General features: G+C 39.5%; 2 protein-coding genes across 2 annotated transcripts; one reads left to right on the top strand and one right to left on the bottom strand.

The window, feature by feature from the left end:
- LOC109946466 lies at positions 5,084-5,988 on the bottom strand. Its single transcript, XM_020554386.1, has 2 exons — positions 5,388-5,988; positions 5,084-5,271 (listed from the first exon to the last, which is right to left on the bottom strand). The coding sequence occupies exons 1-2, from the start codon at positions 5,986-5,988 to the stop codon at positions 5,084-5,086; spliced, it is 789 nt and encodes a 262-aa protein (XP_020409975.1).
- Positions 13,756-14,275, top strand: LOC109946550 (NADH-ubiquinone oxidoreductase chain 3). The gene is given in 2 exon segments (XM_020554778.1): positions 13,756-14,016; positions 14,019-14,275. Coding segments are annotated over 2 exon segments (339 nt in total). The 5' UTR covers positions 13,756-13,847; the 3' UTR covers positions 14,189-14,275.

Below are 17,048 nucleotides of genomic sequence, written 5' to 3' on the forward strand. Positions count from 1 at the left end.
GCATTGCAGTTTCTTTTTCCTATTTTCTGCTCAACTATTTATACTTCTTCCTTGTAGTTTATCTCTACTTGTCGTAATAGTATTTTCATCCTTTCTTGTTGCAAATCACAAATGGAACAAGAAATGTCCATACAAAAGAAGGAAGCTCAAAACCAACCAAAGCGAAGAATCAAAACGATGGCTCAGAAGAGTAAACCAAAGCCAAAGCCAAAGCCAAAGCCAAACTATGATCAGAAAGCAAAGCACTCGGACTATGTCCAATTTCGGTGCAACGTCAATACTTTCAACTACATCATTACAGACGTAAAGGACAAGCTCAATGAAAGGCAGAAGAAGCTTCTCAAGAAAACCCCCTTCTGGAACTTGATCGAGCTGTTTTACCACTAGAGAATTGACATGAATAAGTCGGACCTTGACTTAGTACAACTGCTCAATCCAGATACAAAGTCCTTCAAATTTAGAACCAAATCATTCCACATCACAGGCAATGCTGTGACTCAGATTCTAGGACTGCCAAATGAAGGAAAATCTGTCAAATTTGTCAATGATAGGTACACTATTACCTTCAGAACAAGGCACTTTGGAGAAAAGGGAAAACCATCAAAAAACTAGGTAGAAGCAGAATTACAAAAGACAATTGCCTTGGCAAACCAACCGAAGAAAGAAAAGGCCCAAGGCAGAGCAAAAGAAGAAAACGAACAAAGGAAAAGAAAGAAGTTGACTATGACAAGGAGGTGGTTAGCCTAATATTGATTCCGCTGTGCATGACATTCCTTTTTGCCAACTCTTCATCTACTTTGCATTAAACATTATTTGAGCATTGTGTGAATCTAGACACACTTTCAAGCTATTCGTGGGCAAGAGCTGTTTCAGCATACATGAATGAATCCTTGATTGCAAAAGCAAAAGCAAAGAAGGGAGGAGAAGCCTCTATAGGAGTTGTTTCGGGTTGCACTATCGTAATATGGTTAAGTAAACAGTGGCTTATGCAATGCATTTTGAGTTTTAGGCAATGCAATTTCTGTTTTATCATATGCAGTTTCCAACTTAATTTTTGATATATCTTGTTTTTGAACTGTGCAGTTTCTACTGTGTGACCAATCCTTGGCAAGGAGAAAGGAAGTCCTGCCATTCTTAAATGGAGTCTTGTGGAACTCCACACAATATTCAACCAAATAAAGGACTTGAATGACATCGAGGTATGCAATTTATCGCATGTTCTATTTAATGTATCTTGAATGTGAATCCATGCTAAATCATTCTCATTGTACATGGTATTTTCAAAACTCCTAAAAAGCAAAAAACTACCAGGGAAGTGGAAGACATTGTTGAAAAGGTAATTAAATATGTATACAGTGCATTGCAGTTAGTGTTTTCTACATTGCAGTTTGCATTTTATCCAATGCAGTTTCTGAATCATTCAACCTCATTATACAGGGTATTTTGAAAACATATAAAAATAGAAAAACTACCAGAGAAGAGGGAGACCCTCTTGACAAGGTATAAGAATCTCTAAACAGTTAATTATGCATTGCGGTTTTCGTTTCCTATAATGCAATGCAGTTTCTAATTAGTTTCCGTTCAATATGCAGAAAAAAGAAAAAGAAGATGATGAAGGACAACAAGGAGAAGTAGAAGACCAAGGAAAACCTGATGATGCTGATCAAACTCCAGAATTAAAAGAGGCTGGAAAGAAGGAAATGTTTGAGAATGAAGCTGGAAAAGAACATCTTGCAATTCAAGACCTCTTGGTGAAGTCCATGACAGACCAAATCAACTACCGCCAACGTCAAGATCCTAGCTTCGTTTGCCCAGAAGGATTACAACTGTGGAAGGATAAAATAAATGAAGACAGTGAGAAGAAAATGAAGGAATTGTGGGATATATTTATCCAAGCAGAAAAGAGATCAAAGGAGATGGAAGCGGAGTTGGCAACATACGTAGAGAAATTAGATAATGAAGAATGTGTGACTGCCACCATGACAGTGGAATCTACAGTTCAGCTTCATGAAATACAAAATATGAAAAGGAGGATTGCAGAATTGGAAGGCAAGGAAACTCGTATTGACATGGAGAAGATTGCCAAGAAAAAGGAGATTGAAGAAAAGTACAAGGTAGAAATTGAAAGCTTGTTGTCAGACCCAACAATCTTTGAAATGGAGATGGATCTGCCTACAACACAACCAATTGAAAAGAAAGAAGAAGAAGAAAGCAACAAGAAGAGAAAGAAGAAGAAAAGCAACAAGAAGAGAAGCAAGATGCTCCAACACTTGATATTCCTTCAAAACTAATAAGGCTGAAGAACAGAGAAAGAATGCTATGTGTACGAAAAAAATAAGAAACCAAAAAAGTAGGCAAAAAAGGATGATGAAGAACTACCACAATTCAAGCTTATCTCTTCCGAGGAGCAATCAACACAAGAGGATCCTCAAAATCTGAAGGAGGTATGCAATTACTGCAGTTCAAGCTGCTGCTTTTTTCTGTTTTTTGCATTGCAGAAACAAACTGCAATGCAGTTTCCGTTTCCTGCAATGCAGTGTGTTATCTGCTTTACATAAATGGAAACTGCATTGCAGTTTCTGTTTTATCAAATGGAGTTTCTAATTAGTTTCCTTTCAATCTACAGTTAACACAAGAGGCATCTCAGCCCAATGCCACAAATCCAATTCTTGATCCCCCAAAAGGAATGAGCCTTCATGATTCAATACCTGTAGGTCTGTAAGAATCAAATGATGAAGATGAAGGAAAAAAAAGACACAAAAAAAGCCAACAAAGAAAAAACTAGAATGAGGTCAAAATAAGGTTTGGCAGAAAATTCCAAAGGAGGACAAGTACAGAATTCAAGAATACTACTTAAGTACTCAACCTCGGTAATATCTCTATTCCAAAAGAACAATTCTTTCATCTTTTAATTACAATTAAACTAAAACTAATCTTGTGAATTTCACGTATTCGAATCCGCAATGATAACTTTTGGGCAGGACTCCATAATGGGAAAGTGACAAACCATGATGTCAAAGATATTGTATGGGACTTGGAACTGTCACAAAACGTAAGTATAAACTACTAATTCTATAACACACATTGCACTGCAGTTTTTGTTTATGCTACCTATATTACCCATTAATAATTCCATTTTTCTCCAATCAATGTGAAACAGGTTATTGAGGCTTATATCCAAATAGAGGAGGACAAAATAGGGCCCATGCAAACAGATAGTCCACAGTACATGTCCACATGGACTTGGGTAAGAATTATTTTGAAAATTCAAAATTGTCTAAACAAATGCTGTACTGTAGTTTTCGAAAAATATATACTAACAAATTGCCATTCAATGCTTGCAGACTTACATGCAAACCTTTGTAGAGCCAAATTGGCATAGGGCCCTGTATGAACACTTACTTGAAAAACTCAGGAAATGCAATGTGCTTTTCTTCCCGACCATTTCAAGTTCTAAGTTCCACTTTACACTTCTCACATTTCACAAAATTGAACGAAACTGGAGACACTACAATCCACTTAGATCGTTGGGACCTAGAAAAGAAGAAAAGTGCATTGACATTGCTCAAAAGTTTGTAAGTGGAATGAAACCGTCTTAATTTCTCAGCACAAACACAAACAGAAACTGAAATGCATTTTCTGTATTATACGTACAGCCTAATTTCAGACCAAAACTATAATTCCAATGCACTGATTACCATTTATTTTTCTATTTTTTTCTTATTTAAACATGTTAATATTGTTGAAGGGTGGCTAGGATACATTAGACCTCAATCACAAGTATTCTTAGAAACTAGAAAAATACCAACACTTGTGAAGCAAAAGGATGGGCCCCCTACACTTATACAGAAAGATTTGTCCCCAAATGAAGAACTCACTCTCAATTGGATTCTGCAAAATCCATATCAGTTTCCATTTGAGGATGACACAGAATGTGCTCAACAACGTTCATCTTCATAAGAATTGTGTGTACTCAACTATTCATTACAGTTTGAAATTATTCAAAAGCAAAAGCTAATCTCGTATTCATTTGCAAGTTCGATTGCGACATGTTCGTCATGTTCTACATGGATAAAATAGTACAAGGACAGCTCATTCCAAAATGTGTAGACAAGAATTTCATGAATGAATATCGAGCACAATATGTCACAAAACTCCTACACTACAAAAACTGTGTAATTAATAGTCTGTAGTGATTTGCCTTTCGTTAACTCAAGACAATATGTATCTTAATTCTTGTGGATGTTTGTAAATATTTCTAGTTATGGTATATGAGAACATATTTCCTATACATATAAATTGTAATATAATCTTGGAACAGGATGCAACAAAACGAAAAGGAAACAACAAACTGCACTGAATTTTCTGGTCAAATATTGTAACAAATTAAAACTGCAGTGCAGTTTATATAAATAAATAAATAATCTCCTCAAAAAATGTGAAAAGAACCCAAAAGCCAAAGCCATAATCAAAGTACTAAAACTTTGTTCAAAACACATTTCAGTAGGTCAGCAGTTGTAACATTCCAATATACTTGCAAAAATTATTCTAAAATTGAATTATGGAACAAGACACTGCATTGCAATTTCTGGTCAAAATCTGTAACAAACAAACAAAAACTGTTGCTCAAATGTGATGTGAAAAGAAACCAAAAGGTAAAGGCATAATCAAAGTACTAAAACTAATATAAAAACACATTTAACTCCATGAGCAGTTATAACATTCCCATAGACTAGCAAAAAATATTCTGAAATTGAATTATGGAACAAGAAATTGCACTGTTGTGTCTGGTCAAAATCCGCAACAAATAAACAGAAACTGCAGTGCAGTTTCTGCAACAAAATCTGCTCAAATATGAAAACAAGCATTGAATAGCAGTAAAAAACGAATATCGAGTGATGAAACAATTGTATAATTTTCATTAACTTCAAAAAAGAATCAAAATATCCAATTAGAAGTTGTGTAGCCAATTAAAAGCAACTAAAAGTGCAATGCAGTTTTTGCAAAAAGTGCAATGCAAAAACTGACTATACATTCACTAAATCATATGTAACATAAACAATCGTCAACTGAGAAGGAATGTTCATATCACAGCCTTGCAAGTCTTCCTATTGTGCACAGCAACATTGCACCGACTGCATTTCAATGGCCTTTTAAATTCACCAAAATCTTTTATCCTCTTTGTTGGTGGTCTTCCAGCTGGCCTCTTTGTAATTGGCGGAAGCACAACTCCAGCTACAGAATCGTTGCTGCCCAAGCCTTTCCCAATATCTGGAATAGAAAAAATAGGACTCTCATAGGCTTTTCGAAAGAAGTCAGTCCTGTAGTAACACTCCACGTAATCATAAGCTAAATATTTCTTTGCTAGAATTGCAGCCACTGCATGCGTGCAAGGAAAACCGTCAATTTTCCAAAGACGACAAGAACAAGTCCTTTGTCAAGATCAACCATCATAGAATAATCAGCAAATACTTCAAAAATAGTGCAACCAGAAGGACGAACTGCCCAAGTCCTACCGGCCTTCACATTTTCCCATAGTCTAGTTTCCATCTCCGGACACAAAATTGTTGTCCACTTCTCCGCTTCAATTCGTCGTTGAGAATTCATTACTATCAATTTCTGTCGAATCCCTTCTATCAAAGGTAGCACTGGCAAATCTTGAAACACACCAACCCAATTATTAAATGACTCCACTAAACTGTTTGCCATCTCCCCATAACGCATTCCTTTGAAAAATGTGTTGGCATAGTGATCTCTAGACAAATCAGATGTAAATGTCTTCACTTTCGAACTCCCAACAATCACCAACTCCTCCAATGCTACCTTAAACTCTTCCTCCGTAACAGCATATGCGCATCTACTAAATAAATTGATAACACGGTCTTGGAGCAGTTTCCCATAACCTGACTTCGGGTACTTTGATATCAAATTCTGTTTGAGGTGATAGTAATAGTAAGAATGAGGCCATCCAGGAAACACAAACCCCATTGCATTTAACAAACCTTGATTGCGATCCGAGAAAAAGGTCACCACTCTCCCTATCGGTAGCAATATAGAAGCCAAATGTTGAAGAAACCAAGTCCAATCTTCGACTCATCACCGTGAACGTCCAATTTAACTAACTCTTTGCCAAACCATGCGTGGTAGTATGAAATGTCTATACCATAATAATCTTTGAACTCGTGTATAATCTTAAATGGCTTCAGCTATGGTTTTGCATGAATTCTGTCCACAATGAGGGAGGACACCACACGAGACCTCATCATCTTACTCTTTGACTCCCGTATTCGACCCGCACATGTATGCACATTATTTAACGTCCGAATTACAAAATAGCCAGTAGCTTTACAACAAGAAGCATAAACACGCCAGCTACAACCCTCAAATTTCTTATTTGAACAAACAGCAACCACCCGCTTCTTGTCATTGCATTCATAAAAAAAATTAAATCCTACTTCAAGAGCGTACTTGCACAATTTCAACCGGAACTCCTCTGCGCCACCGTCAAAATTTTGCCCTACATGATGTATGTATGTCTCCCACTCATTGGACAACAAAGGCTTAGCACTTGCTCTCTTTGACCTGCCCAAAAATTCATTTATGTCTTCGACAATACTAGAACACGACGACTCGCCCTTTGCACAGTACTATCAACTCCTTATTTACACAAAAATCACCACTATATTCACTGCTCCCGCTTAAATCTTTCACTAAAATATCAACAGTCTTCTCATTTGATATCAACAAAAATGTCCTCATCGAGTCCAAATCGCTATCCGTTTCTAGAAAACAACTCGGATAGCTGGGCAGCGAATACCGTAACGTTAAACAACCCAACTGGAAACCCCTAAACCTTAGACACAAAGTCTTCAAAATATCAACTATGGATGACTTTGATGGAACTGAAAACATAACGGTTTCCGACCTATATGTGCACTTGGCAATGACACACACCTCCATTAGCCTTAAAAATGCAAACAAAACAACAAACAAAAACATAAAACAATTCAAATTAGTAAATAATGTACATAAGCAGTTGTAACATTCCAATAGACTTCCAAATATTAGTCTGAAATCGAATTATGAAACAAGAAACTACACTGCAGTTTCTAGTCAAAAACTGAAATAACAGAGACAACAGTGCACTTTATGAGATAACATACCCTTAAATTTGAATAGAAACCAAAAGAAAGCCATGTTCAAAGTACTAAAACTAATATCAAAACACATCTAACTCCATGAGCAGTTGTAACATTGCCTTTATGAAACCAGAAACTGCAATGCAGTTTCTGCCAACACTCCAACAAACAGATGCAGTTTGTGACAAAAAATCAAAAAAATTCGAATAGAAACCAAAAGGAAACCACGATAAAAGTACTAAAACTAAATTCCAAAAACATACAAGTCGATATAAATGAAAATAGGTTCTAAAGTACTCATACCTCAAAACTTAGGACTGCCAAAATACTCCACAACCAAATAGCACCTTAAAATCAAATCTGATCACGAAACGAAGAAGATAGGGTTTAGCATTGAACGCCACAAGATCGCGCCACAAAATCTGAGCCATAAAACTGAGCTTGAAATACCCAAAACACAGATCCACAACTACATCTTTGAAAACGAAAAAGAAAACAAATGAAAACGAAAGAGAACTCGCGTGTTGTTTAAACATTCAGGTGTAAAAGCGTCATTTAATTTGTAGGTTTATAGATAGGCCAAGCTTTTTAAGAAGAATGGTAGAATTGTCTTATCAGTTTTTATTTTTAAGCTGGCCCAACGAATCTGGGCCTCTCTTTGGCTTAATCTAAAATAGCAATTTTTTCCTAGGTATTAAAACCAAAATCAAAACACCCAATATCTCACATACTAATTAGTAAAGTTAATTATGTCTAATACCTAATTTTTCTTTACTTATTTATGTCTCTCTATATGACCTAATACTTTCTATTTGTTATAACTCGTATTTATTTTACCCTTAATTAATTTCCAATGTTTTTTACGGGAAATAAACTTGTCCAAATGTATGGTACAATTCAAATGTTATAAAAGTTCGTAAATGATTAAACAAATATTTTCTATTTGAACATGGACAACAAGTCCTTATGGACTCTCTTTACTTTGATTAGCCCCTATTGGCATAGTATGATTTCTAAGTTAGTATACGAAGAATTGGGTGATATCAAACTCTATGTCCAAAAGTGGAGCATAATTATCTAATCAAGCTAAAGAAAGACTTCAGGCCAAATTAGATATGAAGGAAAGGTTGAAACGACAAGAAGAGCGCTTAGTGAGGAGACATCATCGGAGGGAGGAAATTCTCGCGAATAAGGCAGTTTACCTGCTTAGTGCTTGCCCTAAGGGGATCCCCCTTTTCGCTATGTAGGTTCAGCTACCCTTTGATGTGGGCCTTCTCATTCCTTCCAAATCTAAGGTTTTGGAGCTTTTCATATGAATCTTTCTATTTCCTCTTAATGCTTCGAGCCACTGTCTCTTGAAGCCTTTGTAGCTGTTCCTGGACTTTGGATAGGTTCGCCAAGTGGATTTTGAAAGAAAGGCTGTTGGCAAAAGCCCAGGTTAGGTGTGAAAGGTATTCGGTTGCCACCAGCTCTTAAGCACACCCATTGGCATTGATGGGATCGAAAGATTTTTGGTTTTGTGGACGTGTCCATAACTTTATCATGGATCTAATTTGGATGAATACACAGGAAGCCTAGAGACCTCATTTGGCATCATGCGGCTTCCTTAGTGCAAGCACTAAGTAAGCAAGCTACCTCTCCCTATGGTCGAGCAAGTAAACTACCTTAATTGCACTAGCGCACTCAGGTGAGCAGCAAGACTTTGGTTAAACCAATAGGGGTCTGGCAGAATGCACCACCAGACACCCAATCCTAGCAGAAGACATGTTAGTAGGGCGAATTGGCTGTCTTTGACGTAGGCGAAGGCCATTGCCTCTGATAAGCCGAGTGTCCTTGTATGACTACTTTGTCTTGCGGTGTAATCCAATAACGAGATCCAAGGGGTGGCTTTGTTGCCTCTATTTTGATCTATTGCCCAAGCAAAATGAAAGAGCAACTGGCCGATCCCGGTGGCAAGCGGTTTCCATAAGGATAATGGTTAGAGTTCCATTTTTTTAGCGAGATCTGTCTTTCCAAGTTTGAATTTTTGTTAATTTCTTCTAGCTTGGAAATCGGGTTGATCCATTGTCGCGATAGATGACAACCGGAAATCCCTGCCTTGATCGTTTTCGAAAAGCACCATCTCCTTTTTGGTTGGTTTAAAGGGTGAGAGGGGGTGTGGAACTACTACTACGATTTTCATTATTCTCATTTCGCTTTCTTCTAAAAAGAGGAACATGGAAAAAAAGGTTAAAACAAAAGTGCAAAGAGGCGATTCATGACTCCAGCATAAAAAACATCACATTAATCGCGGAGCTGTGGATGATTGAGACAGCTCTAAGATCTTGTTCGTAGTTTTCGTTTAGAAAGTTGTACTCATGGGTTTCGCTGAGAAATGTTTGAGAGAAGCATAGTGCACCATTAGTTGAACCACATCTCTTGGATATCTCGGAAAGCCTTTGGGTTGTGGGGGCTATTGTTTCCTTGAGCCCTGGTGCGGAGCTCGGTAGTAGTCTGACTTTAGGAAGAAAACGGTTGGAAAGCACTCAGCTAAAAGCATGACAGCAATCGCAGCCCGCAACGGAAAGAAAAGTAGTCCTTACTGCCGCATCAAGCTAGGCCTGAAACCCCCCCAAAAGAGAAAAGGAAAGAACTGTTAACAGCAGGAAGAGCAGTCCGTACCGCAAGCAGTACCATAAACGGTACCGCAAGCCGTACATTCAGCAATTATTATACACAAAAAACTGATAACGCAAGAGGCGATTGCTTAATTATGACGAATATAGTCCCTAAAGACGAGACGGAGTCCCCAAAGACAACTTTCTTTATAGAAGATGCCAGCGTTATAGAAGATGCTACTAGCGCATTGTACTGGCCGTAGGGGACTCAAACCCTCGTTGATTGAGAGGAATAAGCTCCTCTCCTCACTCGTCAACTGTTATCATGACCTCTCAATTCTCCTTGGATTGGAGGATCACCTTTGACCTGCTCGACATGCTCTTGAATTGGAGAAAAATTCTCCAGCCATACCTTCTGTGGTCGTTATGCGTGGTCATACCCTTTAGTCTTTCAATGTTCATCTTCCCGCGTGAGGGTGATCAGCCCTCTCGTTCACGAAGCCAACCGAGTTGCTCATGGGAAGGAGCATGTGGGGGAGAAAGACCTTTATTCGTCTCTTCGAACAGAGCCCGGGTTGAATCCGCCTCCAGGTTTACTTTTTTTTAACTATGTATGACCTTCTCATCAATAAACGTTTCCCGAATAACCTTTCATTTAATGAAAAACTTGCGCTTGTTAGCAGCTGAATCACTCTCTCCTCTCGTAGCGGGCCTCTTTTCTTTCCCCCGCTGGCATGAAGAAAGGGCCCATTTCACTAGCTATTCTTCTTGCGAGAATAAATAGAGGGGTGCGCTTTCCCTTTGAATGAGTAGATCTTCCCGCCCCCGTGCCTCCTTTTACTCAATGCTCTTGAGGTTCGAATAGAAGACTGAGTGGACAGGGGGCAGGGAAGTTAAGTTGCAGAAATGGTAGTCGTGGACTGGTACCGGGTACTGCCTACTTTGGTTACTCCTTATTGTAATCCCTCACTCTGGGCTAAGAAAGTCTCTTAAGTGCTAGCATAGCGGGAGAGCAAATAACAATTAACCTTATCTGAAGTATTAGTTCCCTCCTACTTACAGCTCTCTATGCGAGGAAAAGGGTATAGGAGGATTGACGCATTTGAGCATGCAGGGAATACACTTAGTGCTTGGAATATGAATGCTATGAGGCTTGGGTGAGAGAACAGGTCCAGGAGGCCTAGATATTGTGTCATTTGAAAGCAGTGCTAAAAGATCAATAAGAGCTGTAAACAAGTGAGATAGGCACGAAGGGGGCATTCTGGGATGTCTTTCATCAGCCTACACCTTTAATAGTCAGTGGGACAGATGCCGACATAAAGAATATTCCAGATTCAAGATAGGGTACAACCGATGACCAGGCAGGGCGGGATGAAGCAAGTAGCAAGGGATTGGCTTGGCTGAATAGAACAGATGCGACCGGTAATGAGATATTGAATGGAAAGAATGAAAGCGACGCACGTACTGGATTAAGGGTGTGCCAACTACTCTACTTCCCTATTTCTTGCCTTTTCACCTCCCCTAATTGGTGCACTCTTTCCCCCAATTCCCCGATAGAGAAGAAATAGATAAGCAATGACTGGACTAGACCAATGAAAGCGGACCAAGGTTTTTATGCGTTAGCCAAGCGTGCCCATTACAATGCCTCTATTACAGAAGAGAAAGGGACGCGGCCTATTGACCAGCCGAAGAGCATCCTTATAAAAGAATGAATGGGAAGCAGGTATTATTTTTGCTTAGCGCTTGTGCAAAGGAACGGTCTATATTGCTAGAGTTATCTTTACTTCATTCCCCGTGTACTCCTCTATTCTTATATTTGAATTCCGTCTCTAAGATCTTTTAGTGCCTGCCGAGACTTATTTCCTCTTGACTATAGTTGAATGGAAGTTTCAATTTCTAAGTCTAAAAAAATTTCTTTTATGGAGTCCTCATAGTGCATGCATTCCCCTAGATAGTCTGTAGAATAATTTCTCACTGAGAATTCCAGATTGAATATCTCTTGATCCCATATACGATCAAGTTCTACATCTTAGCGCTGAAGTAATGGATAGAAATTGAGCATCACTTCGTGAGTCGGGAATGGCATCATTTATTAAAAAGTGCTAGCGTTGATAAGAGATGAGCTAAAGAGGTGGCCAGGCAATTGACCAGACCCTATCATATACAGACAGCAAGCAAAAGCTGTGCCGGCTTATCTGGAAATTTCATTATTGTAGAAAAAAATGCTACTTCCTCTTTGCTAAGCACATGAATGCTTGATCGAGAAAAGCAAGCAAAGAAGCAGCAGGACGCGGAATATGAAGGGGCTAGGGGTAGAGCCAATAACTAATTGAAGAGTTACAGACTACAGTATAAAGCCCTCAATCATGCTTTTGCCAGTGACATAGATTGTATATACTCTCGCCGATTAAGACAAATTCTACGCTCCATGAAAAAACATAAGGAGTCCTTCCTCCTGGACTTAAGAAAGGCAAAACAAAAAAGTGCCCCTATGACTCTGGTTCTAGTGAAAGCGATGGAAGTATAGCTGTGCTCCAGTTTTTCGGGTAAAGGTTATAAGGTGAAGAGCCCAACCCAGTCAAGGTGACCTTATTAAAAGAGAACATTAGGGACATAAAAGCCCCATGGTAATCTCGTCCTTAGTTGCCGAATCTAATAGAGGTTTCAATCCTACGGATCAACCGTAATTTGAAGGTAAAACAAGGGAAATGATGGATGGGAACTCCTACTCTGACTATTGTTGCGGGATTTTCAGCCATCTAACCCTTTTCTTTCTTGAAGAATGAGTGGATGTTTTGAACGAGTGTTGAGCGAGTGAAGTGCCCCATAAGCTATAAGGGTGAGCTATATGTTTAAATTCTGTGAGCAGCGATTGAACTAAATGTTTCAAGTGCATCCAACAGGAATCGAACCTATGAATTTTCGCCCCTTTATTAGGCTGGGCACTTTAACCATTCAGCCATGGATGTACAAAGACTCGATGGGTAAACTAGGTTTTGGTATTCCTTCTCGAGCTTTTATTTCTTCCGTTAAAGGAGATTTGAGAAAATATGGAATAGGACGACATGTTTCCAGAACAAACAAGATACGGGTTGAGAAGGGGGAGTTAGCAAAGTTAGACAAGATTGGAATGGGCATAGGAACATGTATTGATGTACCAGATCGGCTAATGCTCCCAGGTTGATGCGATGTATTCCACCAGTTGACTGAAGACTTGATTATTGGTATATCGATCGGTCCAGCACGGATTGAAATAGAACCCGGTTCGACAGGAAGCTTTTGAAAATGCAGTGCACCCAGGTAAATAAGGAACGAGATGAATACAGAGGTTAAACGAGTATCCCATACCCAAAAGGTGCCCCTCGAAACCCCAAATAACTAAGGTTAACAACGTAAAAAAAGCACCAATTTCTGTACCAGTTCCGGAAGAGCGAAGAAATAAGGGGTGTTTTGTTAATAGGAAAAGGAAAGTGTTTATAGCCGTAGCGATATAAACAAGAATACTCATATGAGCCGCAGGAACATGTACATATGGAATACGAGAATTTCCAGCTTGTTGAAGATCTAGTGGTGCTACCCAAAGACTTAAATGAATAACCATCGTTGTTAAGAACACCTGAGAACCAATGATAATTTACGTGTATCTTCTGGTCTTTGACATCAAAAAATAAGGTTGTAATAACGAAACGGACATGTGATAATTTGGTCCTAGCTAGTGGAACAAGAAAGACATAGATCTATATTTAATATGCAATCAAAGGATTTCTCCTGCTTTGTTTTCGCTTCGCTCGTGCATGGCACTCCTTGCTCGCAGAGCGGCATACCGAAAAAAAAAGGTTTTGGAAGAAACAAAGCAGAGATTCTGGGGGAAATGTCACACGTCGACCCAGAAGGGCCGTGGTTGGAACGTGGTGCTCGGGCGCTTGATAACCCCCGAACACCTAAGGGGAGGAGTCCCTCGAGAGGCTTTTCGCGATATTGGATGCACTCTGGGAGGGTGCACGCTAGTCAGAGGCGTTCGCTAAGCTGACCACGAAATTGTAGAATTCTGACTTTTTTCCATTATGCCGCTTCGCGAGCAAGGAGCGAAAGAACCAAGTGGGCTGTGGTGATGTTAGAATTTGCACCTATTTGTATCTATTTAGTGATCAGTCTGCTAGTTTCTTTGATCCCACTCGGTGTTCCTTTTCCATTTGCTTCCAATTGTTCAACCTATCCAGAAAAATTGTCGGCCAATGAATGTGGTTTCGATCCTTTAGGTGATGCCAGAAGTCATTTCGATACACAATTTTATTTATTATCCCTGATCCGAAAGTAACCTTTTCCTTTCCTTGGGCAGTACCTTTCAACAAGATTGATCCGTTTGAATCATGATCCATGATGGCCTTTTTATTGATTTCGACAATTAGATCTCTCTATTTATGGAAAAGGGGTGCTTCAGATCGGGAGTAATCACTAGTGATAGAGCAAAAATAGGGGGGAAGGACAAAGGAAAGAGCGACACCCACATTAAATCAATTGATTCGTCATGGTAGAGAATAAAAATGGTGCACAGACTGTACTCGAGATTTGGATCAATGTCCCAAGAAGCAAGGAGTATGCTCACGTGTTTCAACGAGAACACTGAAAAAACCAAATTCAACTCCATGTAAGATAGCCAAAGTACGTTTGAGCAATCAACATGATATCTTTGCTTACATTCCAGGCGAAGGTCACAATTTGCAGGACATTCTATGGTGTTAATAAGAGGAGGTAGAGTGAAAGATTTGCCATGTGTGAAATCCCATTGTATTCAAGGAGTCAAGGATTTGTTGGGAATTTCGGATCGAAGAAGAGGCAGATCAAAATATGGTGCGGAAAAACCCAAATCAAGATGAATGGAAGATGCCTCTAGAACTAACTTGTTTTTCTAGATCAGTTGAAGTATTCATTGAAAAGTCTCAATTTGAGCAGGATCTATCGAGATGAATGGAAGATGCCCCAATAGCGACCACTTTTAACTCTTTTGTTTCTAAATGATCCCGCTCTTGATTTGGGCGGGATCTATCAGTAGTGGCATTCTTCCTTGCTCGTTCCTAGGAACTCAATAACGTAGCCAGTAAGTCAGCGAGCATTGAGGTAGGCAGACAAATATTATTAACTGCTTTAACTCGGTAAGGCAAGAAGGGTGGATTTCACCAATCATTCCTACTTGATGCTTTGGACGAGTATTTTCAAAACCTTAGTTCACTATCATGAAGGGAACTTCTTAGATCGCCACTTCGAGTCTTGTCTTAAGGTGACAGAAGGCAAAAGAGGGAAAGTCACTCCTTAAATACGAGGAGTTTCAAGAAACCAGCTGATTCGTGTTCTGTTACTAATATGTTGATGACTTCGGCCAGGTCCCCGGTTAAGTTGCTTAGCATAATTGGTAACTACTTGTTGTTGCTGCTATGGCCTTGGAGAGAGATTCCTACTTATACCTGGCAGCTCTACTAGCACTAAATTCCCTTCTTTCCGACCAGGACGTATGTTTCTTTAACTTGTATATCCTCTTACCATGCATAGTTATATGTTCAGGAGTTTCCAGCAGTAACCCCAAAGGGTTGCAGTAACACCAAAGGGTTTCAAATTCCAAACTAATCTCGTCGTTGACTAGCTCATTCGAGCATATCTCGTTTGTGCTCTTTTTCTCACCCTTACCTTTTCATTTCATGCTTCATATCTTACTAAAAGCACTTCCATCAATTTTTCCTTTGCCATGGTAAGGGGGGGACTAGGGTAGCAACTATTCATGTGAATAGTTGTTGCCCTTGCAAAAGGTTGTGGTGTGTCCACCAATTGCCATGGCAACAACTATTCACATGAGATATGAGGAGAGAAATTTGTATAGAGTTTTGATGTGGGAAGTGAAAATTACAACTAAGTATTTATTTTTTAAAAAATATGAATTTTTTTGTATTTTTTATAGATTTTAAAAAAATTTTGTTGTTGCTGACATCAGCAAACTCGGCTGGAACTAGGGTAGATCTTGCCTGAGGGCTAGACTAGTTTTGTGGGCCTCATCTCCTGCTAGGGCTAGCCCTTGTTGCTGAAAACAGTTTTTGGGCCTAAACCCCCCCCAGCCCTTGTTGCTAGAACTGCTCTAATAGCCCTCCTTGTCGTTGAATCTCTTGTAGAAACCACCATTGAATAAAATCAAAGGGTTGGTCTTCTTTAATAGAGGAAAGGTTAAATGCTACCCCCTTCCTCTGACCTTGAATCATTCTTTCAACCTTCGGCCAGGCACCTAACTAACCTAAAAATTCGGAAGCTCCTGAAGATCTGACTGAAATCGGATTTACTTTTTGTGCCAAATTTGTTCAATGCCCTAGGAGTGAAGTTCAAGGGCTTGGCTTTTTGGCTCAGATTCCGTATCGGCTGTTTGTTCATTAAGCCTATTCTCGAGCTTATATCTACTCTCTTTTCTTTTAGAGGCGTACCTCTCCTTGAGATCGAACACTTTACCAAGGATTGAATCCAAAAGCAAGAACTCGGTTGACATCTTGGGTGAGGGTTCATCTTCAAATCTGTCTCCTTGTCATGAACAAACTACTTTGTCTACATTAGAGTGCAAGGTGCGCAGAAGATTCCTTTAGGTAAGCACACTAGAAGGAAAGGACTTGTCTTTTCTGGACTTCCTATGTCTTGCTGCCTCCGCTTGACTCAGGAGGAGAGGAGAGCATTCTTCTACAAAAATCATAAAACGATTATTGCGAATAATGAGACGCTACCCTTGCCTTGAGGAAGATCTGCGAACTGCGATCGAGGGAAGGCTTTTCTTCTTTCCTCGACTTTCCTCACTTTATCACACCCGATGAAACAGAGAGCAAAAGAACCTTGACTTTAGCAAACTAAGAGACAAGCAAGGACGGGAAGCTACTCGCCCTCAGTCAGTAGAACCCTATTGAGGGAAGATGACCCACTTCTCTTACTATATTAGTATTAGTAGGGCACACTACTCTTTCCTTTAGGAACAATAGCCAACTAGTCTCTTACACAAGAATTGGTGGACTCGCACACATAGGTCCCTCTTTCTTTTCTAGTGTACGTACCTCAACTCGAGGTTTATTCTTTATTAATAGGTGGGCGTGAGAGTGCTCGACTGACTTTCTGTCCAAACAAAAAAAAGAAGGCTACGTAGTGCAGCTTAGGGGAAGCCCAGGTCTAGTTTAGGGAGGAGTAGTCACCCAATAGCGGAGGATAGTGGATCGATTAGCCTACGCTACAAGTAGCACGTTGTTCCTACCCCTTAACCTACCTTATCTTAGGGGAGGATAATCTTTAGTAGTTT

The sequence above is a fragment of the Prunus persica genome, chromosome G1 (genome assembly GCF_000346465.2).
Source record: "Prunus persica cultivar Lovell chromosome G1, Prunus_persica_NCBIv2, whole genome shotgun sequence".
In the NCBI taxonomy this organism is placed as follows: Eukaryota; Viridiplantae; Streptophyta; class Magnoliopsida; order Rosales; family Rosaceae; genus Prunus; species Prunus persica.

Coding starts and splice junctions, on each gene's coding strand:
- LOC109946466 (XM_020554386.1), bottom strand. CDS start 5,988: ATGGGGTTTGTGTTTCCTGGATGGCCTCATTCTTACTATTACTATCAC. Junction 5,272..5,387: donor ATTGACGGTTTTCCTTGCAC/GCATGCAGTGGC, acceptor TTTCTATTCCAG/ATATTGGGAAAGGCTTGGGC.